This window comes from Raphanus sativus, chromosome 9 (assembly GCF_000801105.2).
Source record: "Raphanus sativus cultivar WK10039 chromosome 9, ASM80110v3, whole genome shotgun sequence".
NCBI classification, from domain to species: Eukaryota; Viridiplantae; Streptophyta; class Magnoliopsida; order Brassicales; family Brassicaceae; genus Raphanus; species Raphanus sativus.
In genome coordinates, this window is record NC_079519.1 from 30,059,168 (window position 1) to 30,086,059 (window position 26,892).

The 26,892-nt window shown below is 35.1% G+C and overlaps 3 protein-coding genes across 5 annotated transcripts; 1 reads left to right on the forward strand and 2 right to left on the reverse strand.

Annotated features, from left to right (window-relative positions):
• Positions 1–3,280: 3,280 nt before the first annotated feature.
• Positions 3,281–3,598, reverse strand: LOC130500210 (uncharacterized). Its single transcript, XM_056994974.1, has one exon. The coding sequence runs from the start codon at positions 3,596–3,598 to the stop codon at positions 3,281–3,283; it is 318 nt and encodes a 105-aa protein (XP_056850954.1).
• A 4,275-nt stretch (positions 3,599–7,873) lies between these two features.
• On the forward strand, positions 7,874–9,352 carry LOC108826686 (BAHD acyltransferase At5g47980). The gene has a single exon (XM_018600066.2). It carries the CDS (start codon positions 7,899–7,901, stop codon positions 9,207–9,209), a length of 1,311 nt encoding a protein of 436 aa, XP_018455568.2. The 5' UTR covers positions 7,874–7,898; the 3' UTR covers positions 9,210–9,352.
• Positions 9,353–16,071: 6,719 nt separating this feature from the next.
• LOC108823400 (S-type anion channel SLAH3) lies at positions 16,072–20,721 on the reverse strand. 3 transcript variants are annotated; one of them, XM_056993360.1, is made up of 7 exons: positions 20,525–20,721; positions 19,346–19,402; positions 18,566–18,757; positions 17,907–18,425; positions 16,941–17,711; positions 16,796–16,827; positions 16,072–16,716 (listed from the first exon to the last, which is right to left on the reverse strand). In XM_056993360.1, exons 3-7 carry the CDS (start codon positions 18,737–18,739, stop codon positions 16,326–16,328), a joined length of 1,887 nt encoding a protein of 628 aa, XP_056849340.1. In that variant the 5' UTR covers positions 18,740–18,757; positions 19,346–19,402; positions 20,525–20,721; the 3' UTR covers positions 16,072–16,325. The 3 variants fall into 3 exon arrangements, with proteins under 3 accessions (XP_056849340.1, XP_018452094.2, XP_056849341.1); XM_018596592.2 differs by lacking the exon at positions 19,346–19,402; XM_056993361.1 differs by lacking the exons at positions 19,346–19,402; positions 20,525–20,721 and having other exon boundaries at positions 18,631–18,759.
• Positions 20,722–26,892: the final 6,171 nt, after the last annotated feature.

A 26,892-nucleotide genomic window follows, 5' to 3' on the forward strand; every position in this document is an offset into this window, starting at 1 on the left:
TAAGAATTTAAAAGTGTTTTCTATTTTATTTTATATGAAATTTTGAAAAAAATATGAACTTTATTTTTTAAAAAAGTTATATAAAGCTCTAAAATGTTATTAAAATGAGTATTTGTGATATACCACCATTAAAAGTAATATTTTCGTCATATCACCATTAATAATATTTTGTAAGTTTTAAAGTGTTTAATTTTGATGTGTTGATATCTTTAAATGGTGATAATTTCTGACATACGGATAACAACTGATTTTTCATACAATTGTCATTATTGATATAACTAAAAATGCTACAATCGGTGATGGTGAAGAAGAGTGTTCATGTTGATGGTGATATTGTTTAAAATTATTTAATTTTTTGAGTGAATATTTTATAGCTTTTATACAATTTTTTTAAACAATCTTTTTTTTTACAAAACTTTTCATTTAAAAGAACTTTAAAATTTTAAGAAAATATTTTGATTTTTATTAAATTCAATTTTAGAATTTTTCTGTAATTTTTTAATTTTATTTATTTTTCTTACTGTTATATTTCATTTATTTTATTTTTAATTAAATAAAAATAAAAACCAACACGTCACCTACTATTATAGGTTACCAGGTCACCATTTTGACTTGATGAACAAGTAAGCCAAGTTGAAGGTTTGTTATGATACAAAAGTCAAGTTGAATGTTTAATATGCTAGTTAAATAAGTTAAAGGTTTAAAGTACTAGTGAGTGCCACTTCGAAGGTTTTTTATGCAATTTTCCCAATGAAAAAGTATACCATTTGCATATATAAACTATGTATTATAAATCTTAATTTTTCGATCCATGGTTATTATTTAGCACTTAGAGCTGATACATGCCTAAAGATCTCATGTGAATATTTTAAAAGTAGCAGAGTTAAAAAAAAAAAATCTGCTCTTAGATATTTTAAAACTTAAATCGAGTCCATAATTTCTCAAATATAAATGAGAAACCAAGTTTTTTTTTTCTAACTCTGGATAATTATGATAGAGAGATTTACCTTTTAAGTCACATTATGACTTTATATATCATAAAAGATCATTTTATACTACTGAGGTACTTTATGGAGATGAAAAGACAAATCTATCCTCTTTCTAATGAAAGAGAATAATGAATTTTTTTTTGTATTCTCTTGTCAGTTGTCATCGTTAAAACAACGACGACAAATAAAGTCAAGAGCCTTTAAAATAAAACTTGGATAATCGGTTGGCAAAGTCAAGGACGATCCTCCTTCTTCTTCTTCCTCGACTCGCTGCCATCAACCCCAAAAATTGGATACGATCTCTCAGCTCTATAATCTCATCAAATTCTCTATATAGAGATCTATGGGATGTGCTGCTTCTCTTCCAGGCAAGTTTCTCCCTTTTTTCTTTCCTTTCTCTGTTTTGTTCAATTTATCATCCTCGGTGTTCGATTACAAGTGAGAGGAACCTATTCGCAAGACCCTCGAGACCAATTTCGAAAAAGGCGAAATCTTTTGGTGTTGAATTAGAAGCTTTTCACGAAATTAGGGATTGTGAATGAACATTTGCGTGATTTAGGGTTTTTCCGTGTGAAGAATCTGAGAAAACCAAAGCGGTTGATGTGTGTGTGTGTTTGTGTTTCAGATAGGAACTCTGGAGCTTAAAACGGTCTTACCAGCTCGGAGAATGCAGCTCCAGCAGATGCTAAGAATCTACGCTTGAAGGTTCGATCTTTGTGCTCTTTTTGGGATCACCTTTGTTGCTAGACTTATTCCTTAGAGAGATTTATCAAAAAAATTGTACAGATATCTGAGAAAGTTCATGCCTTTTTGTGATCTGGTCGTGCTTTTACATTTGATTTCTGTAACACACAGTTTAGGTTAGCTTCGTTAGTGATTAGTTGGAGTACACTCTTTATAGAATGGTGGACTGTTAGTAGTAAAGCCTCAACTTTCTTCTCTTCGTAGCTTAGTATAAGCGAGTTAACTGTATTGCATTATCTTTTCGGAGCTGTATTGCATTATTGAATTATATTTTTTTCTTTCTTTCGTGTTTCCTCTTGAGTTATTAGGATCATGGTGCCGCGTCAAAAGTTGGGAAGACTACTACAAACAACATGGATGTGGGTATGAGTGGACAGAGACATGTCTATTGCTTGCGCTGAAATTTTTTTCCATATGTAAAACAAAGAAAATTTAACAAATATGTACATTGATGTAGTGATATCCACATGTACAATCCATGTATACGTCAATTTAGACGTTCTCGCTCTCTGCGTTACTTCTATAGTTCTTCTTTTGCTTGCGTTCAAACCTGGTTTCATATGTATAACAAATTAAGTACCGTCAACATGAAAACACATTTCTCATAATCAACTTGTACATCAATAGTGATGTGTAAATGTACACTACATATACGGTATCCACATGAACATTTCATATACTGTATCCATGTGTACACCTACCTCGTACACTATATACATGTGTACATGTACATATTTATATGGGCTCTCTTGTACATAGTTATGATGATTTCCATATGTACATATATACACTTGTACATATATTTGACCATTATGGATAGAAAAAATTAGTATCCACATGTCCACTTATCTCTTGTACATAGTTATGATGATATCCATATGTACATATATACACTTGTACACATTCGGTTTAAAGGAAAAAAAAGATTTAGATAAATTACATCTGAGAGCTTAACATAGAAAAAAGTGCTAGGACTTCATTTAAGAATATGAGGTGAATAATGATGCATTATGAAACTTACGTTTAACTAAGAATCGGTTATACATTGGTAGCTTTAGTGAGTGAAAATTCAACTCATAAGCACTAAGAATCGGTTACACATATGCAATGTAGAGACCAAAAACCAAAATGAAGAAAAAAAACCAACCCATAAAACTCTCTCCAGTAAAAATTAACTTTATTCCTCTCCATCTTCTCCATGACAAAACTCAAGCTCTTTGAACCATACTACTTCTCATAAAAAATCTTTCAAAACTCATTAGTGTCTACGTACAAAGGTTTTAAACTTTTAATCAGCTTTAATTGTCACATGGTCCAGACAAATTCCAAATAAACATAGTTCAGAGACATTCCCAGTAAAACCTCCAAAGTCTTGTTTTTCTGCAAATATACAGATATATACATCAACAAACCCTTGTGGTTTTCTCAAAAAAAAAAACAAACCTTTGGGGGTTTACTTGAGTTCATCTTCCTCAGCTGATAGATTCCATTTTTCTCAACTAAAAAAATTGGATGAACTATGCTTCTTGACAGACCTTATTCGAAGGCTATGACAACCCAAATTCTCTGTTTCCACAACTACCGTAAGACCCACCAACGTGTCTCACAATAGACTCGTCCTTTGTTGGCTTCTCTGAATTTTCTCTACAGAAATCCCTAAAGCCACCTTCCAGTTCTTCCTCTCTGTGGTCGATTTGCCCAATTCTCGATACCAAACTGGATATTACTCGCTTCGTCGAAGACTCAACCCGTTTCTTGACACACCAATTCCCGACACCCAAAGAATCAACATTTATTTCTCTTTCATCACCTAGGGTTCTGTAGTTCTCAAACCCAAAACTCAAACTCGTTAAATCTTGAGTCATCGTCAACGAATTGCTCTAATCTTTCTTTGGTTTCCTTCCTGGGCTCCTGTCTACGTAATCACCGTTGTCGTCTTCATCTCCATCTCTGTTTTTGTCTATGTAACTGCCGTCATCGCCATCTTTTATGAAAAAGAAAAGTTTGAGGAGGAAGACGATGAAGAACAAAAGATTAGTAAAGCATTCATTAGGTTTTAGTGTGACAAGGGTAAAACTGAAATTTCATATGGTGAATAGTAAAGAAAAAGCAAGAGAAAGTGACTTAGAATAACATTAATAACTGTAAAAGTGACTCACACCGTAAATCTTTATGATATTACAAACTATGAGAACGTTACAGACGATTTTACAGCCGATAATTCTACCTGTCACTGACTGCATCACCTCACCTGAACCACCTTATCGTATCCATGCCTGACGGTACTTCTTACGCCATGCTGCAGAACCTCTTATAAGTCTTCTCTCTCTTAATTTGCATAATTTTGTTTTCAGTGGGACTCGAAACCCAGAACTCCTAGTGTAGAAACATTAAAAAAAATGAAAAACCAAGTTCTGTGATTTTTAAATACACAAGATAGATAATTTTTAAGATACATGATGTTTTAGGAAGTTTTTGATGTTTTAAAATAAAAAATATTTTCATATTTCAATGTAACATTTTATTTATATATTATGTGACTAGTAAAATTTTATAGTGTATTTTGTAATTCGTTAAATAGTTCTAAACATATTTTAGTTATACTTCTTAAAATAAAATAAACTTTTTAATAATTATGCATTATCTTAAAATTTCAAGTATTTTGAAACAGAGGGTGAGTATTACTCTTTGATAACTCTGAAATACAGTTACTCTTATAAGAATCTCTAGTACATTTGGCTCCCGGCTGCCCCTAATGGGAATATGGGATACCTGACAGTATGAAGTACACGTTTACCATTTCATTTTAGAATTCTATTGCTGAATTCGAGGAGGAACTTGAGAAGAAGGAAGATCAGGTTGTGGCTTTCATCTTAAGAACTAGTGGATCAACCTTAAACATCATTCTTATAAATTATAAATGTTCAAATTTCAATCTAAAACTAACTTGTCTTAGATTGACGAGTGTAAAGAGAATGCAATCATGTCTTCCAGTTATTATCAGTTGGTTGCCTTTGAATGGTTAAGTTCACTGTCTAAACTTAGGGCATGTGATGATCTTTCGAGATTCACGGATGACTCTAGCTATGCGGTGAGCACGCAAAGCAAAACAACTATTTTTTTTTAATTCTATGATACTTTAGTATAATAAGTACATATCATATGTTTTAATAAGTACACACAATATGTTTTAAGGTAAGCACATATATAAGAAATTTGTAACAAATCTGCATGATATTCGATAACAAGACTTTGCTGTGTTATTACACATTGTTTGGTAATTCCATTACAACTGCAACGGCTTGAATTCGCCAAAACTCGGTACATCCGATTTATTGTTTGGTAATTCCATTACAACTGCAACGGCTTGAATTCGCCAAAACTCGGTACATCCGATTTCCATGAGACCATGAAAAGGTAGAAGAGTTATTTTACATTTAGGATCTGGTGTCATTGAAAGAAAAAGTGATAATTGCTTTGAAAACTATGCATACATAAGTGGTAAAAAAAGGTGTATTTCGTAGATTCTCAAATCTTAAACATGAACTAGATTTTGACCCGTGCGTCCGCACGAGTGTTCAATTTAGTTTTTATGTTGTTTAGTTATTTTAGTATGATTTAACATATTTTTTAAAAACTATTGTTACTATTAGCTTAATATGTTTACTAATTATTTTAAATATTAAAAAAAGAAAAATGGTCTATTTAAAACCAAAATATTTTCATGTTATATCAAAACCGGTATCTAATCATTTAAAGTAAAATTTATTAATATTATAAAAGATAAAAAAAATCTATTGATTTTTTCGTATAAACCGAATAAACCAAAAACTGACGGTATATAAATCGAACCAAAGTAAATACGGTGTTAATAAGATAGCTATTTATTTTTATAAACTTAAAATACAAACTGTACCGATATTTGAATTGAATATCCTTAGATGCAAGCCTTGAGAATAACTATAATTTAATATTCTGTTTTTAAATAAATCCTTCTGAATACACTAATATTTAGAATTTTTTTTTGAATTTAATCGTGATATAAAAATTTATAAATTATTAAATTTTGAATTAAAATCTTTTGATCGTTTAACAACTTAAACAATATGCACTTTATTAAGATTCTTAACATAACTAAAATTATTATTGTGAAAGATAATTAGGAAATTTATATATAAAACTTTAAAAAACTCAAGTTCTATTATTAAATATATTTATATATCAGTAGAATATATATATGATCGTCTTTATTCGATCCATCTATACTAAATAATTGATAACGTGGTCGACCAAGAGAATAAAACTAAGTTTAACATAAACTAGATCATGACCCGCGCGCCTGCGCGGGTTTATCTTTTGATTCACACATTTTTTATATACAGTATAACCTCTTTAAATTAATAATCTATAAATTAATATCTCTTATAAATTAATATAATTTCATAGTCCCAAATTAAGTTTTTGGTTCAATTAATATTTCGATAAATTAATAATCTCTATAAATTAATAAAAAATTATAGTTTTGGTGTAGTCCCAACATTATTAATTTATAGAGGTTTCACTGTACATGTTGTATATTATTTAAGATTTATTATATAAAAAGTTATAATGATCCGGAACCAAAAAAAAATCGACCCGGACAAAAAAAATCAAATACCTACTTAGATCCAAATGTTAAGAACCCGAAAAACTCATACCTGAAATGAACAGATTTATACCCGACCCAGTGAGCTAAATTTCAAACATAATATCTTTTGTTATATTTTTAATTCATTTTTTTGGTTGGTGAGATTTACTATTTATTCGGAAGATTTTTGGCTAACTTAATGGTATATATTCGTAGGTTTTTTTTTCTGAACAGGAAAAAAAAGATTTGAGTCTTGATTAAATTTATCTTATATAACAAATTGCTACTATAAATAATTTTATAAAAACTAATTTGTAACAGTAATATCATTTTTGTTATAAATTAGTATATCATAGTTTATAGGTTCAAAGTATAGAGTTAGTCGTCTTCATAGTATTGCTAATATTGATAGATGCAAGTTAATGAATACATATAATATATTGTATTATTAGTAATCTGTCGTATAGTATTATATGTTAGTAGATGTATTATTAATAATTTATCTTATAGTATAATATGCTAGTGGATGTACCTAGATTATAGTAAAATATATGCAATATAAGGAAACATGCGTAGTGGATATAATAATAAGGTAATAAGTGAAAAACTATGGTAATGGTTGATATTAATTATTTATAAAAATGTATGTCTAATAATAAGTAGATTAATATAGCATTAATTACATAAGGTCCAACTTTAAAAATCCACCTAGAAGAAGTTGTAATGTTTCTGTTTTAATAAGATAGATGTTAATGACTTTGTTACACGTCAAGCTTATATATCTGATTTCATTAATAAAAACTGGGTTTGTAGATTTGTATCAGTTTGGTTATATACATAAATCTAACCCAGTTTTGTACAGATTCGTTTACGAAGTGAGGATTGAGTAATTACGATGTTGTATAAATTTAGGAGCAATGTTAATGTTATTGTTGCTTATTTCTAAGCTAATAATAAATTTAGGAAATATATTAATAAAATAGAAAAGGAAAAGAATATTAAAGGTAGATTCAATAAATATTTCAGTGGCATTGAGTTGTAAATTTTGTGTAAATCTAAAGGGTAATTTTAATTTGTACTTCACTTTTAATAGATTAGATAGATGTACGGTCCTTTTTAGAAATTTAATGTATATGCACATTTGCTATATTCCGACAAGCATCTTGTAATATAGCCATAAGTTTCAACATACAACAAAAGAGACGTACTCTTCTGAAACAAATCGGGTGGGCGTTGAAAAAAAATGCTTTTGGAAAAATAACGGTGCCGAACTCGTCCTTCAAATGAGGCAACCAACATAAATAAACAGTACTTAGATCACCCCCTATCTAATTCATCTCTTAAAAGTCATTGCCTTAGTACAAAACAATGAATAGTTACCACTAACCATAAACCATACAAATGTAGAAAGTATTATCTACTAATTATCGTCGCCATATCCATCGTGCCAGATTCATGTCTATATATGTTAACATACATAGTAACGATTTGAGCAACTTTCAAACACCTTTTGAATCTTTTTGCTCTAAAAGAACCGAATGGCAATGAAGCTAGAGATCTTAAGCAAAGAAGTGATCAAACCTGATTCACCTAATCATCTCCAAACTCTTCATCTTTCTCTCTTTGATCAATTTCTTCCCACAACATACGTTTCCGCCATTTTCTTCTACGATGATCATCAACCAGACCAAGAAGAGATTCTTGTTCAGAAGCTCAAGAACTCACTCTCTCAGACTCTTTCTCTATTTTATCCACTCGCTGGACGTATCAAAGAAGGCGTTACTGTCGATTGCAACGACGAGGGAGCTCTGTTTACAAAGGCACGAGCCGATGTACTTCTCTCGGATGTTTTGAGAAACCCATCAGATGCTGGTTTGGTTCACAAACTCATTGTCTCTCCAGACCGTGCAGATCCAGGAACCTGGCCACTGTTGCATGTCAATGTCGTTTTCTTCAGAGACAGAGGCTTCGCTGTTGCTGTTAGTGCCTCTCACAAGCTATGCGACGCGGCCTCGTTGTCTATGTTTGTTCGCAGCTGGACTAAGGCTGCGAAAGGGTTTGCTGACACCGTGAATCCTGAGTTCTCGGGGTCGGTTTTCTTCCCTCCTGCTGATATCTCTGTCGAGTTTCCTCCGTTTCTCGAACAGAAAACAAAATCTAAGACCAAGAGCTTTGTTTTTGGTCCTTTGATGATTGAAAAGCTAAAAATCAGGGCTTCATGCGCCTTACTTGTGACACAAGCCACCCGCGTCGAATCCATCACGGCGCTGCTGTTGAGATGTATGACAAATTCGAGGCGGCCAAAGACAGAGGCGGTCACAGAGTTTGCCATAACACATACAATGAACTTGCGCCCTAGAGTTCCTTTATCTTTCTTGCCACGCAAGGCAATCGGAAACTTTTTCTTTTTGCCTTTACTGAAAGAGACATCAGAGAATAAAATGGAGATTCAAGAAACTGTGTCTAAGCTGCGAAAGACTAAGGAGGAACTCAATGAGCTGATCACAAAGGATTCCGAAGACTCGGATACAAATAGCGACGAGGCCGCCAAAGAGAGAATCGTAAGCGCCATGCTGAGCTTTTTGTGTGAGGTAAGTCCTGAAGCAGAGACATATGCTGTTTCTAGCTGGTGCAGAATGTCGTTTTACGATGCAGACTTTGGCTGGGGGTTTCCGGTTTGGGTTGCACCAGGTTCCGTTGACAAGACTCAGGTTGTGTTAATGGACGCAAAGGACGGTGAAGGGGTAGAAGCATGGGTGACACTACCTGAAACGGACATGGCTGAGTTTGAGCATGATGATGAGCTTCTTGTTTACGCTCCTCCAAGTCTTAGTATCCGCACCAAGTAATAATTATGTTTATCAAACAAGTCTAAGTATGGTAAGAAAAATTTACGTTTCACTTTATAGTAACATATGCAAGTGCTGTAAGCGAATGATGTGATATGTTTTGGTATCTTTTGCTAATTTGGTGTTATTATAAAGCTTTCCTAGTGTTGTTCTACTATGATTCTATCTAAGTTATATGTTGAAACCTTTAAGTATGCTTTGCATCTTTCTCAGTTCCATTATCTCAATGAAATTCGTAACACTAAAAACTAAAGATAATAAAAATTAATGAATGAGAGAGAAGGAGATGAGTCTCAAATGAGAAACCCGACAAGAAATGTTGAAAAGAGTTTTGAGACCGATGATAATGTACTAATAGCTTATGTATGTAGAGAGTGTTCATAGTCATCATCATTACATAAACCGGGAAACCAAAGTGCTGTACTGGTATCTCACACATTGTGTGTGTTTGTTTGTTTCTTGTTGGGTTGGAGAATCTTAAACCGGTTAGACCGTGAAGAAACTATAAACCGGAATCTGAAAAACCCGATAAAACACTAAACCCTCGGAAGCCACAGCGAACGAGGCGGTTCTTGTGACGACTCCGGATAACACGGCGCTTAGGGACGCTGATATTAGATCCAACGGGCCAGAAAGCAATACAACATTGGGCCTCACTTGTCTTCAGCCCAAACGATCATCATCTTCAACGGCTCTCTGCAGACGAGACAAAACAGAGCAACAGACGTGGTCAAGAGTACGACTCACGCTGATAAAGCTCTCTCCTTGCGCAACAGATTTGACGCGCTCCGAGGTGCAGATGAATGAGCTGTTATGACAGCTGTGACGTTACTAGATCCTTCTTTGCTATTGTATAAATAAAGAGCTAAGGCTCAAGTTGTATCCAAGTTTTCAAATGAATAAACTTCAGTAATATTCACTAAAATACAAAGCTTTTCTCCTCTGTTCTCTGGCTACCTTTATGGTATCAGAGCTCGGCGATGGATGGGAATCAAGATACAGTTGCTGTTACAGCTCTCACGCTCACTCATGTCGTTACTCTGAAACTCAAGGAAGGAAACTACCTTCTGTGGAAGCTGCAATTTGAGCAGTTTCTATCCAGTCAGGCGCTTCTCGGCTACGTCACCGTTGACCACCCGCGCCCTCCTCCAACCATCACTGTCATCAACGGCGAAGAAGAAACACAAGCCGCTAACCCTGAGTTCAACAAGTGGATCCAAAAGGATCAGCTCATCCTGGCATGGCTCTATGGAACCCTATCAGAAGATGCGCTCAAGTCCGTTTACGGTCTTCATACCTCTCATGACGTCTGGATGGCGCTGGCGAAGAAGTACAACCGTGTCTCTGCATCAAGAAAAATGGATCTTCACCGGCGCATCCAAACCATGAAGAAAGGAAACAAAACTATGGCGACCTATCTCTCTGACATAAAGTCACTCTGCGACCAGCTTGACTCTATAGGATCTCCTATTACAGAGCAAGAAAAGATCTATGGAGTCCTCAATGGTTTAGGCAAAGAGTATGAAGCTGTATGCACGGTTATAGAGCATTCAATGGATAGTCTTCCTGGTCCATGCTTCGAAGATGTTGTACACAAGCTCACCGGCTTTGACGACAAGCTTCAATCGTATGAACAAACCACTGAAGCTACTCCGCATCAGGCTTATTACACGAACCGTGGAGGATACTCTGGTCGTGGTAGGGGTCAAAACCGTGGAGGATACCGAGGTCGTGGCTCCTACACTACTCAAGGACGCGGCTTTCCTCAACAGTTCGGTCAGACTGCGAACAGAAACTCCGGTGGTCAGCGTCCAACCTGTCAAATCTGTGGCAAGTATGGTCACGCAGCATACAAATGTCACTGGAGGTTCGATGAAAGCTTCGTTGTCAACGACCCTCCTCCTCCCCAAGCCAACGTCCTCACTACCACCAATCAAAACACCGGTGGAGCCGAGTGGTATCCAGACAGCGGCTCATCTCATCATGTCACAAACTCTGCAAGTCACCTTGATGAAGCTCATGCTTACAGTGGTGGTGATCAAGTGATGGTAGGCAACGATGAATTCCTACCCATCACACATGTGGGTTCTGCTTCGATCTCATCAGGATCAGGTACCCTTCCTCTTCTTGATGTACTCGTTTGTCCAGAAATAACCAAATCTCTGTTATCTGTTTCCAAGCTTACGGATGATTACCCTGTAAGTTTACGTTTGATGGTACCACTGTCTGTGTTAAGGACAAGCAAACCCGCAAGGTCATCAGTCAGGGAAGCAAAGTTAAGGGCTTGTATCGGTTGGATGGCTCTCAGTTTCAAGCTTTCTACTCGTCACGTCAGCAAGCAACAAGCGATAGAGAGGCATATGAGACTCGGTCATCCCAACGATCAAGTCCTCAAGTATCTTTCAACAATAAAGGCCATTTCTTTCAATAAGCTGTCTCAGCAGTTGTGTGAAGCATGTCAAGTAGGCAAGACGTGCAAGCTACCTTTCTCTAGTTCAGTTTCAAGATCAAGCAGAGTTCTTGAGAGAATCCACTGCGACGTTTGGGGGCCTGCACCTGTTACATCAGTTCAAGGCTTTCGTTACTATGTAGTGTTTATTGACAATTACTCAAGATTCTGTTGGTTTTATCCCCTTAAGTTAAAGTCAGATGTGTTTTCAGTCTTCAAAGTTTTTCAAGCTCAAGTAGAGAACCTTTATAAACAGAAGATTTCAATATTTCAATCTGATGGTGGTGGTGAATTCATAAAAAGTCTCTCAATGACCACTTTACTATAACGGGGATAAAACACATCGTCTCATGCCCACACACCCCTGAGCAGAACGGTATCGCTGAACGGCGCCATCGATACATTACAGAGCTGGGACTGTCGATGCTTTATCAAGGCCATCTTCCTTATGAGCTATGGGTTGAAGCATTTTATACCGCATCGTTTCTTGGCAATCTACTTCCGTCTTCAGTAAATGACAGAATGGTTAGTCCCTTTGAGCTACTGAATGGAAAACCGCCTGTCTACACAGCTTTGAGAGTCTTTGGTTCAGCATGCTACCCATATCTCCGACCATATGCTCATAATAAGTTTGATCCGAAGTCTCTTCTCTGTGTATTCCTTGGTTACAATGAGAAGTTCAAGGGCTATCGCTGTTACCATCCTCCAACAGGTCGTGTATACATCAACAGACATGTTCTGTTCGACGAATCAAGATTGCCATATACAGATGTCTACAAGCATCTTTTACCACCCACAACCTCACCCCTCAGTTCTGCTTGGCGTCTGCAGTTTCCTGCAATTTCTGTGACAGTATCTGAAGACACTTCCTCAGCTCCTGAAGAAGTAGGACCGACAATGCTTGTTCCTCTCTCACCACCAACAAGTCCAGTTACTACTCTTCCTCCTGTTCAAGCTCAACCAGTGTTATCATCCTCCTCTGAAAGCTCTTCTGATGATGATGATCAACCAAATGCTCAGGATGTGGAAGCTCCAGTCGAACCACCTGCTAATACACACAAGATGACTACTCGTGGTAAAGTAGGAGTCCAGAAACCTAATCCGCGATATGCACTCTTCACAGTCAGAGGACTTCCTCAAGTTCCAAAGACTTTGGCTGAAGCCTTAAATGATCCCGGCTGGAATGGATCAATGGGTGAAGAGATAGGATCTTGTGAAGAAACAGGAACATGGAGCCTAGTTCCTCTGCCTAAAGGAGTAAAACCTATTGGCTCTGGATGGGTTCACCGAGTGAAACTCAATGCAGATGGGACTCTGTTGAAACTTCGCTCCAGGCTTGTTGCACGAGGAAATGAGCAGAAAGAAGGAGTGAACTTCCTTGAAACCTACAGCCCGGTTGTCAGAACTGCAACAGTAAGAACAATTCTTCACTTTGCAGTAGTGAATCGATGGGAAATGAAGCAACTAGACGTGAAGAACGCTTTTCTTCATGGAGACTTAACAGAGACAGTATATATGAGACAACCTCCAGGATTTGAAGACAAAGCTCATCCAGACCATGTTTGCCTTCTACACAAAGCTATCTACGGCCTTAAACAAGCGCCTCGAGCTTGGTTCGACAAATTTAGCTCTTTTCTGCTTGAATTTGGCTTTCAGTGCAACGTCAAAGACGCCTCTCTGTTTGTCTACTTGAAGGATAAAGATGTGATCTTCCTGTTACTGTACGTTGACGATATGGTCTTGACAGGAAACAACACAGCACTGATTCAGAGACTTCTTCAAGAACTCAATAAACAATTTCGCATGAAAGATATGGGGCCTCTAAGCTATTTCCTTGGGATCCAAGCTCACTTCACACCGAATGGCTTGTTTCTTAACCAGGAGAAATATGCTTCTGATCTACTACAGGCTGCAGGAATGCTCGATTGTGCGCCAATGCCTACTCCTCTACCGCTGCAGCTTGATCGAGTTCCACATCAAGATCAGGTCTTTGACAACCCCACTTACTTCAGAAGCCTTGCCGGAAAGCTACAATACCTTACACTGACACGCCCGGATATACAGTTTGCGGTTAATCTTGTATGTCAGAAGATGCATGAGCCAACAGTGTCTGATTTCAACCATCTGAAGCAAATTCTGCGCTACTTGAAAGGAACTCTCAACATGGGACTTTATCTGGAATCAAACACTGACTCACGACTCCGAGCTTACTGTGACAGTGACTGGGCAGGTTGCCAAGATACTAGAAGATCTTCAGGAGGATTCTGCATCTTTCTCGGATCTAATCTGATATCCTGGTCAGCCAAGAAACAGGACTCTGTAGCTCGATCCTCAACTGAAGCCGAGTACCGTACTCTCTCTGACACAGCAGCTGAATTAGAGTGGATAAACGGGCTCCTGCTGAGCATCGGTGTCAAGCAGTTGAACGCAGCAGAAGTCTTCTGCGACAATCTCTCTGCAGTTCAGCTCACTGCAAATCCTGTTCTTCACCGCAAGTCGAAACATTTTGCCACACATTATCATTTTGCTCGAGAAAAGGTAGCCAACGGTTCTCTTGTGGTCAAGCATATTCCGGCGGTACAGCAGCTAGCAGATGTGTTTACAAAATCTCTACCTCAGCAGAGCTTCTTCAACCTACGATCCAAACTCGGAGTTGCGTTTCCTCCCACCTCGAGTTTGCGCGGGAGTATTAGATCCAACGGGCCAGAAAGCAATACAACATTGGGCCTCACTTGTCTTCAGCCCAAACGATCATCATCTTCAACGGCTCTCTGCAGAACGAGACAAAACAGAGCAACAGACGTGGTCAAGAGTACGACTCACGCTGATAAAGCTCTCTCCTTGCGCAACAGATTTGACGCGCTCCGAGGTGCAGATGAATGAGCTGTTATGACAGCTGTGACGTTACTAGATCCTTCTTTGCTATTGTATAAATAAAGAGCTAAGGCTCAAGTTGTATCCAAGTTTTCAAATGAATAAACTTCAGTAATATTAACTAAAATACAAAGCTTTTCTCCTCTGTTCTCTGGCTACCTTTAGCTGATAGGGTTACTGGTTTGTTTAGAGTGCGATGGGATTAGAGATATTAAGATGGTTGTGAATATAGTTGAGACTGATATGATCAGAGGAGAAGATATGATATGATGTCTGTGTTGGATGTTCAGGAGATGTTAGATTTGTCGTTGCTCGGTGTGATTCCTGAAGACTCTGAGGTCATCAGAAGCACGAACCGCGGGTTTCCGCTGGTGTCTGAACAAGCCTCCGATGCTTGCAGGGCTGGCGTTTGAGCAGGCGGCTTGGAGGCTTGTGGAGCAGGATAGTATGAAGGTTTTTGTGGTGGAGGAAGAGCATAAGAAACGTGGGTTCTTCTCTTTCTTTGGTGGCTGAATGTTGCTGAGTTGAAATGGGTGGATTCTGGTATGTTTGCAATCCAAATCTTTTGTATAGGAACAACTAGGTTTTGTCTCTTTTCTTTGAGAACTTAACTTTAGATTCGTTCCTATGCCTTATGTTTCTTGAGGTTGTTGATTTCTGTTTGTGTGTGTGCGACAAACTTCATGCGGTTCCCATTAAAATGAACAAAAAGTTATGATGTTAAAATAGTACAAAACGGCATGCAGTTCCCTTGAAAATACCTAAAACAACATGATGTCAAGAAAAAATAAAATAGTATGGTTACTCCTAGACCAATAAATTTAGAAATTTTAAAGTCTTCAAAACTAGTAAATAAAGTTTCTAGCTATTAGAACGTGACTATATTATCATATATATATAAAAAAATTGAAAAAATTAGTTTTACTAATCAAAAACTACATTTTAAGAAGAACCACTCTCAATGAGAGGCGCGTGACGACACCAGTCGCCTTGTTGTGTTGGGTTAAAGGTCTTTGCTAATCTTCACCAGTTAAGAAACATGGTTCCCTTTTCTAAAAAAGTACACTTAATATGTGAGTAAGAAGAACCTATTCGGATACAAAAGGTTTCAGTTGAACCAACTTCAAAGGGTCTAACTAATCTAATTTTCCAGCTTTTCCTAATTATAGTACCACCCATTAGGCTCCTACCTTTTGAGATGTTTGGGTTATTTAATGATTTTTTTTTGTTTGGGTGTTAACTTTGATCTTAATCCCCCTTTGGTATCAAGATATTCATGTATCCATTAAGTTCTTGAAAAACGCTAGTGAGAAACTGAAGCTCTTTAGTTGGCTTAGCTAGTCTGACTAGAGCCAACATGACTCCACTTCTTCTGTATTGTTCACATCTTTCTTGCAGAAAATTATGTAATGATATAGTGATGACTCTGTTGATTTGCCAAGGATCCTGTTCCTTTGGTTGAACATCTTGTCTTACTCTGCTTCTCCATTGTTTTATTTGTTAAAGTTTAGATGGAAGAGAACTGTTAATACAATGATAAACCCTCAAAACTTTTTTTATTTATTGGAACAAAAAGAGTTTGCATACTACTATACTCTGATAACCACTATCGTTACCATTTGTTTTACTACTAGTTTTACACATGCTCATTAGAACCATAGCAACCAAACACTTAGGCTACTCGGTTCCTCACTTGTGTCAGAGACACTGACAACATATCAAAACCAAAATTTTAGATACTACGACTCGATTATTCCATGGGGTTGTAAAATTCTTCAATGGCGTGTATTGATTTATGCGGAATCGCTCTCTTGAGCTTTGCCATTATTGCCAGCTTCTAGATCATTACTATGACTGCTGTCTGAGTCCGTGAACTTCAAGTAATTCTCGATGTTCTCTGAGCTCACGTTTCTCAGTTGGTCCAGCCAGCGGTGGTGGCTACTCTGTTTGGGTCTCGGCCGGTTGCTGATGGCTATGGCGTAGTCATTGGGGAAAAGTTCGCAGGTGACAAAGGCATGGATGATGGTGGTTATGAGCAGTGCGAAAACGACTAGTGTCGCAATGGCGCAGAGGATCACACACATGACTTGAGTCATAGTGCTCTTTACTACCGTTGCGTACCTGATGGTCGCAATTGCAGCTCCGGTCATTGGAAATGTATACGCCCACCAAGACAGTGAAAATCTATAAAAAGAAAAAAAAAAGGGTCAGAGATATTTAAAACTTCCTTCCACAAAATAAAAGTTTTTAAAAAAAAACTTACTTGATTCCACGAAAGAAATTAATCCGAACAGCCTATAAGATTCATGCAAAACAAAGAGAAGATTTGTATTAGTAACACGTTTCAGTGACAAAAAAAAAAGAAAAAAAAAGGAACACGTTGGGTCTAAAGTAGATGTGAAACGTACCAATGAGAAGTAGAGGAACATAGCGATGAAATAACAAACTTTGGAACCATAGTCAAAGGAGTCAGTGATCTTAGCCCAAGCCATGGAAGCAACACTTGGGGCCGCGACGAAGAGAAAGAAGACAGGGTGAAGATCTTTAGGCAAAGTCTCATTGGTCGGTAGTCTTTGGTAGAGTGTAACAAACAGGACCAAGTAATGAGCCATCCCAACTGCGTAGAAAAATATCGGTCCTTCCTTAAGCCCCATGCTTGCACCGAGCAACGCCCCCACAAAGTTTCCAACGATCGAGAGATGGTTCGTCGGGTTGGCGACTCGGGAGAGCCTGCGTTGGCCACCCGACATCCATTGACCGTAGATTTTGAGCTCGAGACAGATGAAAGGAAACATGAGGAGGTACCAAAGGAACTGTGGCAGATCTGTAGCTATGGAAGGTGGGACACCGAGTGCTAAGAAGAGTAGAGAAATGAAAGGAGCGAAGAAGAAGTTGATTCTGATGGGATGGTAGTATTCTCGGCGTACGGCTTCGAAGTAGAGGATGATTTTGAGGAGGTATATGGTGGCGATGGTGAGGATTAAAGCGACTGAGATGAACCATAGAGCCTCGTTGATCCATAGTGGTATGTGGAGGAACTTGGTTGGCTCGGCTGTGGCTAGGGTTTTCCACATAATAGCTTGGCTGCTCACTCCAAGGCACATACCAAAGGTGGATATTGGGTAACGGAGAAGAAGCGGCCATGTTTGTTCACTTGGTAGAACGATCTCTTCTTGAGGCTGCAACGTTCAAAAAATTGAAAGAGAATTAGAAAAAATGTCACTACTAAATATATATAGCCTAATCATATGTTGGGTTGTTTATGCGTTAATAATTCTCTAAATAAGTTGCTAACCGTATAAAATTTGAAATGATTACGAAAAAAAGAGAGTAAGTATACTTAAAAAAAAACAAGAGTAGGTATATATATGTACCCGGAGAGTCTCTAGTTCAGGACCTTCCAAGGCATCATAGTAACGGTCCACAGGCATGGCTTCATGTGTATTTAAATTCTCCTTAGCCCGGTTTGGTGTTTCCGGTTCAATAGAAGCCGGTTTTCTTGTAAACTGTCTCTCGAGTTTCCCTGACCATGTCTTGAACGAGTTGTACCTGTGATCCTTAAGCTTATGCATCGCCGGGTTTTGATTTTGAAGACGACCGCTCTGATGATGATGATGATGATGATGACCATGATGATAACGATCATCATCATCGTTGCCGGTTTCCAAGTAGAGAGATGAGACTTTGGCCATCGGCTGAGAGATGAACTTGACGGATTTGCCAGTTGTTGACCCACCAATGTTGTTGTTGCTGTCGGAAGACGAAGATGTCGGATCGGAGATCATTAGAACGTTTGGTGAAGTTGGCATTGAAAGTGATGGTTTCCTTTGGTGTTTGGGCATCATCCATGGTGTAGTCTCTTCCATTGCTTCTCTTGATGCTTCTTGACCACTCTATTCATATATATATGTAACATGAACTGGTTAGACTTATTTATATAATAACTTTTAACCTAATGTTTGCGAATGTGGAAGGCGATAAGTTTTTTTTTTTGATAAATGGAAGGCAATAAGTTAAATAAATAATATAATACCAAATTAGTTGTGGAGGCATGAGAATGATGAAAACGACTGACGAAGTGGGGAAGAGGAAGATTACTCTCTTTGTAATTGTCAAAGCCAAGCATTTCTTCTGTTGTGGCTCGTCTCAGTAAAGTTGGCAGCTCCTCTTCTACTTGTATTTGCACACAACTTGAACTCTCCTCCATTTTTAAATTAAAATTCTCCTGTAACAAAAACGTCAATTGAATTTGCTTTATTTTTAGTCTACAAAAATAAGTAATCTTTTCACTTGACATGTATCATTGATTTATTCATGTTATCATGTAACCCTTGAAGTCAACTCAATGCATTTATAAAATTTTAGATGGTTAAAGCAAAGACTATATTAAGGAATATTCTCTGTTAGATTTATTATTCTCTGGCGAGTTCTTGATCCATTAGATTGACACCTCTTTTTCTCTGTTATTCATTTATTATTCTCTATAGCATATCTTCCTAATCTAGAAAAATAGATTTGGGGTTTAAATTTTCGAAAACCATGAACTCATGATAAAGTAGAATCAGTTTTTACTATATAAACAAAAACATTATCTAGCCAATCTTACCTAAATTCTCCACGTATAAACATCTACCTAAATAGCATTAGCAAAGGATAGTGGTCCAGCCAGGCAGCAACTAAGCTGGGTTTTCAGCTGAATGGATTCCGACTACACTTACCGTGTAGTGGATATCGTGTGCTATAAAAAGTACAACTACGTTTTGTTGATCATAACATTTGCACTAGAAAACTATAAGTATAGATAACAACCGACCTTAGCTCAGTTGGTAGACCGGAAGACTGTAGTCTGTGACAGCAAATCTTTAGGTCGCTAAAAAGTTTTCAAAAAAACTATAAGTATAGATATGTATTGGGATCCTTAAAAGGTAAAACTCCTCTCAAATCAAACAACCATCATCATAAAAGCGAACAAAGTATATATATATATATATATATATATATATACTATTTAAACTATTGTTTCAATTTTTCTTTTGGTTTCCAGGTTATTAAATTTGTGTACGGTAATCTTCCGAATATTATTTGAGAATAGTAAATTTACTGCTGTAATAAGAAGTATTTGTACCGATTGTCATGATCGAAGTGATATATTTGATAGATAACCAATTTTCTAGCAAATCCTTAACTAAATGGTATATTGTGTAATTTAAATAGGGTGATACACAAAAAAATATGTTTGAGATACTTTTTTTAAGGAAAGCTATATTTTGTATATTATTGAGTAGGAGTCGTCATGTACAAGATTTATTATAGGAGATTACACTTGAAGTATGATTGTTAATGGATACTAAATTGTTAATAGTTATTAAAACAAAACTCCTGTAAAAAACAAGAAAAAACAAAAAAATCAAAAGTAACGAAGATTTTTAATCAATTGTGTGGTGAGTAGTTAAGCTGTACCGATCAACTCATCGGGTCCACTGCAAAGTTGTGGTCCGACCGGGCAACAAGGCTTGTGGTTATTGTTACACTCTAACAGGTAACCAATAACAAGGCTTGTGGTTATTGTAACACTAACCGGTAATCAATCGCTGATAACGCGGTTTCATCCTATATACTAGTAAACCGGTTTCATCATCCAACATATACAAGTAAACCGGTTTCATCGCATTACGTACAGCTAATTCCGTTAAAAGGTAGGGTTATCTATTGGCATCGTGGGGTTTAGTTCCAGTCTTTGTCGTTTTTGAAAGCATTTTGGTTTGAGAAAGAAGAACGAACAATGAGGAAAAGGGAGCTTAAAAACACAAGAAAACAGAACTCTAAGTTGAGATTAAAGCAAATACAATAATCGCATTTGCCTATACATTTCCGTAAGAAAGGATATGCAAAACTAAATCAAAACCCTAAATAGTTTATTTATTTTTCTGATAAAATGGACTCTAACAAGAAGCCAAAAACAAAGCAAATGAGAGATGAAATAAACACTAACCTGACGATTTGAAATTTGCAGTCGTAGTCTCCTATAGCTTGTTGAATAATGTGTGGAACTCTGAGGAAAAGTACGAGAAAATGTTCTTGCGATATGAAACCTCTTGATAAAAAATGGAGTTTTTATTTTGTTGGAAAAGAAGCTAAGATGAAGGAGAAAAATAAAGAAAAAGCTGAGCTGGGTTGGGCGGAAATAAAACACGTCTTTTGTGCTATATATAGAGAGATGTGAATATTCACGTAAGCACAGTTTTTATGCCCAAAAACGTAAGTACAGTTTACGGAAATAGATAGTATATGTTTAGCTGTAATTCAAAGCTTTCAACGTGGCCGTCCTCTTGTTGATTAACATTCACGTCATTGACAATCTCAAGTAATTTTCTTTAATTTTGCAGTTTTAAAGCTTTGGTCATTAGGTGGTGGACCGCATTATACAGAACGGACAAAAAAAGCAGTGCAACTTGGAAAATTTTCAAATTCATTATATGCAACTGAAGTTGAAATCTTATGTAAAATGCATAAAATATTCTCATGAGAATTTTTTTAATTAGTAGCTTTTCGTCAAGTTATAGTGAAACTCAAGGGGGGGAAATCGATGCTGTTTGATGAAGTTTTTCTGTCTAAAATCTCATAAAATTCCCAAATTTACAAGATGCATGTGATTATTTATATTTGGGAAATTCGTGATAATCAAGTACCGTAATTATAGGGCCTAAAATAATACATAATTTCGTAGCCAATGATATGGTGACTTGTAATACATAATACGAATAAATGGCTAAAACGACTAACCCGACAATGATTTTCAAAATTGCACAAAGACGTATGATAGAGGAAGAAACCAAATTGGTTTGTACATGCCCTTCGCAAAGATTGTGTTGTTAGGTACAATATTTGACCGACTTATGTGAAGTAGGATTTATGCTGACATCAAATTGTTTTTGGTATACTTATATTTGTCCTCTTATCTGTAGTTCATGTTTTAGTACTAATAAACATGTCATCAAAATGTTTTTGTTATACTTTTATTTGTCCCGTTACATGTAGTTCATGTTTACAATATCTTCGCCTGGTTCCCATCAACATGCGCTGTACATGAGTTTTGTCTTTAGAGCGGACAAAACTTAGGTTTGACCTTATTGCAGACTTTGATAATGCCAAAGATAAACTTTTTTTTAAGGATAAACTTGATTTACGTGTTACAATTAAAAAAAAATCAGTCACAAGCAAACGTTTTGAATAATGATTATTAAGGATTTCCTATTAAAATAATTGATCATTTACATGTTGGTTTAAATGTTTAATAGGTTGATGTAGCTTATGAAACTGATAAAACCATAAATCGAAGCTTGATCATTATTTGGGTGATCTAATATTTTACAAATATGAATACATATAGATATGCATTAGATATCTCACATCGAGAAATGTAAATAAATGAGAATTATATATATATGTGATATGATAATTCTCTATTTTAAATAGTTTTTGAATTTGAATTAGGTTTATTCTTGATATATATATATTTGAATTAGGTTTATTCTTTATATATATATATATATATATGAATCTGCTCTATATACATGCTTTTAGTACTAATCAAATTATTGAAAAAAAAATTATTGATTGCATCATCGTAGAACGTGAAACTGTTCATCATATTCTTATATGTAACAGATAGTTAATCATCATATAAATGTAATAAAATATATATTATATTATGATTAACTTCTGCTGCATATACGCAGCACCGGTCCTAGGGAATTCAAGATCAGAAGCAAATTTTTTTAAGAAATGGCCGTTTTTCTGTGTTTGAACCCAGGTTAGACAAAGATAACCTGTGGATTGCAGATATTGCCACTATACTATAGGGAATTCTTAAGAATTTGTGGCCGAAATTTTATTTTTAATAGTACGATCGGAAGCCACTGCTTCCTTGGTTTGGCCCAAGGGCCGCTTCTGCATATTCGTACTTGATGTATTTCTACTCATCACATTTGGATTGATGTATGATTATGTATGTATGACATTTTTGATGGACAAATTTTTTTCTCAGCACAAGGCTGCAACGAATGATTTTACTTGCAACATTGTATTTTCTCTAGTTATTGTACCCTAACGCTAGTAGAAAAGTCTATAAACTTTGACTAGTAAACCACTGTGCTTTGCAAAATGTATATTATTTCCACTGAAATTGTTTATTAGAGTGCACAGTAGAAAGAAAGATAATACAAAAAAAAAAAATACAAGACAATGTTGGTAAACTTTACGAAAAAATGTTATAATCAGATTTAAATTGAAATAGTCAATGATATAATTACCTTTTTGAAGAAGAAAAATAAAATGAAGAGAAGAAATAACTTTGTAACTATCGATGATTGATACTATAAAAACCAAGGTAATAAAAAACTAACAATGGTTATTTGTATAACTTAATTCTTCAGTTATTATCTCCTTCGATCTATACGTGGATCAATATACCCCTGGTCATGGGTTCACAGTGTTATCCAAAAATTATAAGTTCCATTTAACATTTACCAAAAAAAATTGTAAGTTCCCTGAAGTTAATCTAAAATATGTTCAAGTTACGTGATCTATAAGTAACTTAATTTTTAGTATCATCTGAATAAGAATAAAACACAAGTTATGATTTGAAGTTATCCCCTAAACTAGTAATAGATGGCTAACTTTTAAAATCGATAAATAAAAAGTTAATCAATATAACTTTTTTTTGGAACACAACCAATATAACTATACTAAACTTAATAATTAACTAGAGTTTTGATCTGCACGCCCATGTAGATTTAGTTTTGACTTTTCTTATAATTTTTAGTGATATTTTTAAATATATAAGTTATTTAGATATTTTTATGTACATAAAAATTTATTCAGACTCGGAAGAATTCAAATCGGACATTGTCAAAAATATTTAATATCCGAACATAATTTAATTTTAAAATTCAAAAACCCGATCTCGTACAAATCGATTTGTAATATATACATGAATGTCCATGTCAAACTGATTATGTAAATAAACAAAATAATTTTGTTAACTGGTTTGAATTCTTGTCATTAATAAAATAATTTCATTTAAACATGTGAAATTATTATAGTTAATACGTTAAATAAATGTTTTCGAATTATTATGATAAATATAATTAATGAAATAATTTGAAAGAGTGGAAAAGAAATGTAAAATATGTGATAAAACATTTAAATGAAAATAATAAATAAACTGGTTAGAATTAATCGAAAATAAAATAAAAATCTGTAATAATCGACTTAAAATTAGGTAAGTATTATTTTGTATTTCTGTTTTAATATAATAGATAATTGATGAATAAAACAATAAAAAGTGAAACATTCTAGTTAGTATTTTAAAATCATATTCTTTACCTTTTGGTGATTTGAAAATATATACGCCGAATCGTTTATTTCTGTTTTTAACAGAACATATTTTTGAATGTTTTTCTTTTGTTGGAACTAATCGATTTTGGAATATGCCTTTTAATGCCGTATTTCGATGTGAAAAGAATATTTATTGTAGGATGGATGATTGAAGAAGACAAAACTAAAAAAATGATATTCAGAGGGAGACAGAAAATTTATTCTACCTTCCAACCAATTTGCAAACGAGTGAACGACAAAAGTTGGGGAAAAGTGAAATAAATACATTTCATAAAATACGTAGCTGTAATTTAATAGGCTATGGACCCAATATGACTGATAAGTGCTGTTAATTGTCAATTACTTTTGGGCAGAGTTTGGAGTCCTTATCGAAAGTAAAGCTGGCATCTCCTAGTTGCCAAACCATATCCTTAAATTCAAATAAGATAAAAATAAGGCCGTTCTTGATAAAAAAAATATAAATTGTTAAAGTTAGTATATTTCTAAAGTAGAAAAACAGAAATTGTGGAGGAGAGACGCATAAATTTTTATTTTTAAATGAAGAAGCAGACTTTTTAGTTTTTACTATATATCACACTTTGGAGCTAATCTTTACCATAGTTAAAGTAAACTAGGAGTCAGATAGTAATCAAAGCAGCGGTATCTTCACATGTCAGGTGTTTAAATGTATTCTCTGACTCTAACGGCATCATTATCGTAACAAAATCTAAAGTCCTTATATTTTTTTTTTTTTGGTTTTTGTTCGAATTTAAAAAAAAAAAAAATTAAAAACGAACCAATCGCTGGCCGCCACGTTTCAGTGGGGCCCGCGAACAGTTAATAAACTCAACAAGGACGTCGCTTAGTTAACGACTTTCCTCTCCTTTTTTGCATTGGTCCTATCGCTATGTGGTCCCCCTCCCCTTAACAACCCCCTAAGAAACCTCCGATAATCTTGCTCTAAGGTCCTCATCTTTGATCTTGAAGTCTCAGGTTCAGGATGTTGTTTTGAAAGGGTTTCTCCATGATATCAGTATGTTGGCAAACTTTTTCGAATTTATCTCTTTTAATTTTATTCCGCATTTAGGAAATGTTGTAACTGACTCCTCAGCAAAAACAGCTCTGTATTCTCTTTCTACTGAACCAGTAACGGTGTAAACTCCTCTGTTTCTGGATTTTCTCCTATGTTAAATTAATTTTGATAAAAAGAACAACTATGAGTCAGACTAGTCAATGTCATATAAGTACAGTAGAAGATAAGTTTCAAGTTGTGCATATTGTTAACTCAGTGAAGATGGAAAGCTAATATACATTGTGAATGTTTGAAAAGGATTTAATGAATGATAATCATATACAATTTTATCTTATATTTAATCCGTTTCGTTTCTGAATTAAGTATCATTTTGATATTTTTTCACACGGATTAAGAAAATGACGGAAATATATATAAAGTTTATTAATTACACTTTCTGACCAATAGTATTTGAGATAAATAAAATTATTTATAAAATCAATACAGTCTGCAATTAATTTTCAGCTGAAAATAAATATAATTTACATTGGAATTGTAAATTGACACATTTTATGTAATAAAAAAAATGTTAAAATGACATTTATTATGAAACAGATAGAGTAATACAGTGCCACGTGTATATATGCTCATTGCTTTGTTAGTTCAACGTTGATTGTTGCATGCTTGTTTTATACGACTATTCACTATTTTATTCTGGTGACATTATTTCATAAAATGGCAATAAATATAGTTATAGTTCAACGCTACAATTGATAAGGTTATACGATTTATGTATATACGTAAAATGTATATTCTTCAAGATTTTTAGATAACTACTAGTGAATCGCAAGTCTGTTCCAAGTTGACGATAAAGACATGATATAATATCACAAAGCCTAATCCAGTGCCATATCAGGAGAAATCTAGTTTTATATACAAACATTTCGATTTTTAATATGTTGCGTGATGATGCAAACAGCTTGTTTTTTAAATCATGTCGTGTGATGAATCATCCGTTTGAAAATATCCATGGGAGGAGATGGGAGAAGCCGAATATACCAAGGGAGATATATCCAAAATATCTAGAGCTTTAAACATTGATGCTGATACGGAGATTCCCATAACAACCAAAGTACACACGAAGATTATTGAGTTTGGTCTGAAACCCTGAATCTGATCAGAGCAACACAAATTAAGAGTAATGGTAGTCCAAGAAAGCGCACCTAGATCTCCCACTTGAATCCTCTCCTTGTCTAGCTCCGAAATCTCTCGAACCATCCCATTTCCGCTAGGATTTTTGGTCTGAGATATTCATTTTGGTTCTTGGTGCATATCTCTAGTACGAATTTGTCATATACTGTTTGATTGGTGATTAAGTAACAAATTGGTATGTTTTAACAAATTACAAATTTGTTATTTGTTAAAAAAAACATTTCTAAGTGTGAAATGTATCAGACCACAGCTATATCTCTCTTCTTCGGACTTTCGTAACTGGGAACGACGTGTCCTGCGTTATTGGCTGTTAGCAAGACTGGAATGCTAACACTCGTCCAAAAAGGCAAGTCCTTTGAAACGCAACGTTTTCTGTCACTCTTTCTAAAAGTACTAGAAATTTTCATGTCATGCACAGAAAGAATAATTTCAAATATAAGTTTTATTTTAAAGTATTTTTATTTCTACATTATTACTTTATATTTAAAATGTAACAGTTTTAAAAAATCATAAATGTATTTTGCAGTCTTCTTTCTTTCGATTTGATTTAACTACACCAATTAAATTTTATTTTAATTTTAATAAAGTTAAAATTCCATTTTATAATAAATTTATTTACTCATATTATATTATTATATTTAATGATTATTTATTTAAAATATATCTCTTACCATATAGTTTTAAATATGTGTATAATTTAAATATATAAATTTTAATAAATTTTGATTTTTGTTTGTTTTAGTCAAAATACGTAAACT

Coding starts and splice junctions, on each gene's coding strand:
- LOC130500210 (XM_056994974.1), bottom strand. CDS start 3,598: ATGACTCAAGATTTAACGAGTTTGAGTTTTGGGTTTGAGAACTACAGA.
- LOC108826686 (XM_018600066.2), top strand. CDS start 7,899: ATGGCAATGAAGCTAGAGATCTTAAGCAAAGAAGTGATCAAACCTGAT.
- LOC108823400 (XM_018596592.2), bottom strand. CDS start 18,739: ATGGAGGAGAGTTCAAGTTGTGTGCAAATACAAGTAGAAGAGGAGCTG. Junction 17,712..17,906: donor CTGAACTAGAGACTCTCCGG/GTACATATATAT, acceptor TGAACGTTGCAG/CCTCAAGAAGAGATCGTTCT. Junction 16,717..16,795: donor AATTTCTTTCGTGGAATCAA/GTAAGTTTTTTT, acceptor TTCTTTTTATAG/ATTTTCACTGTCTTGGTGGG.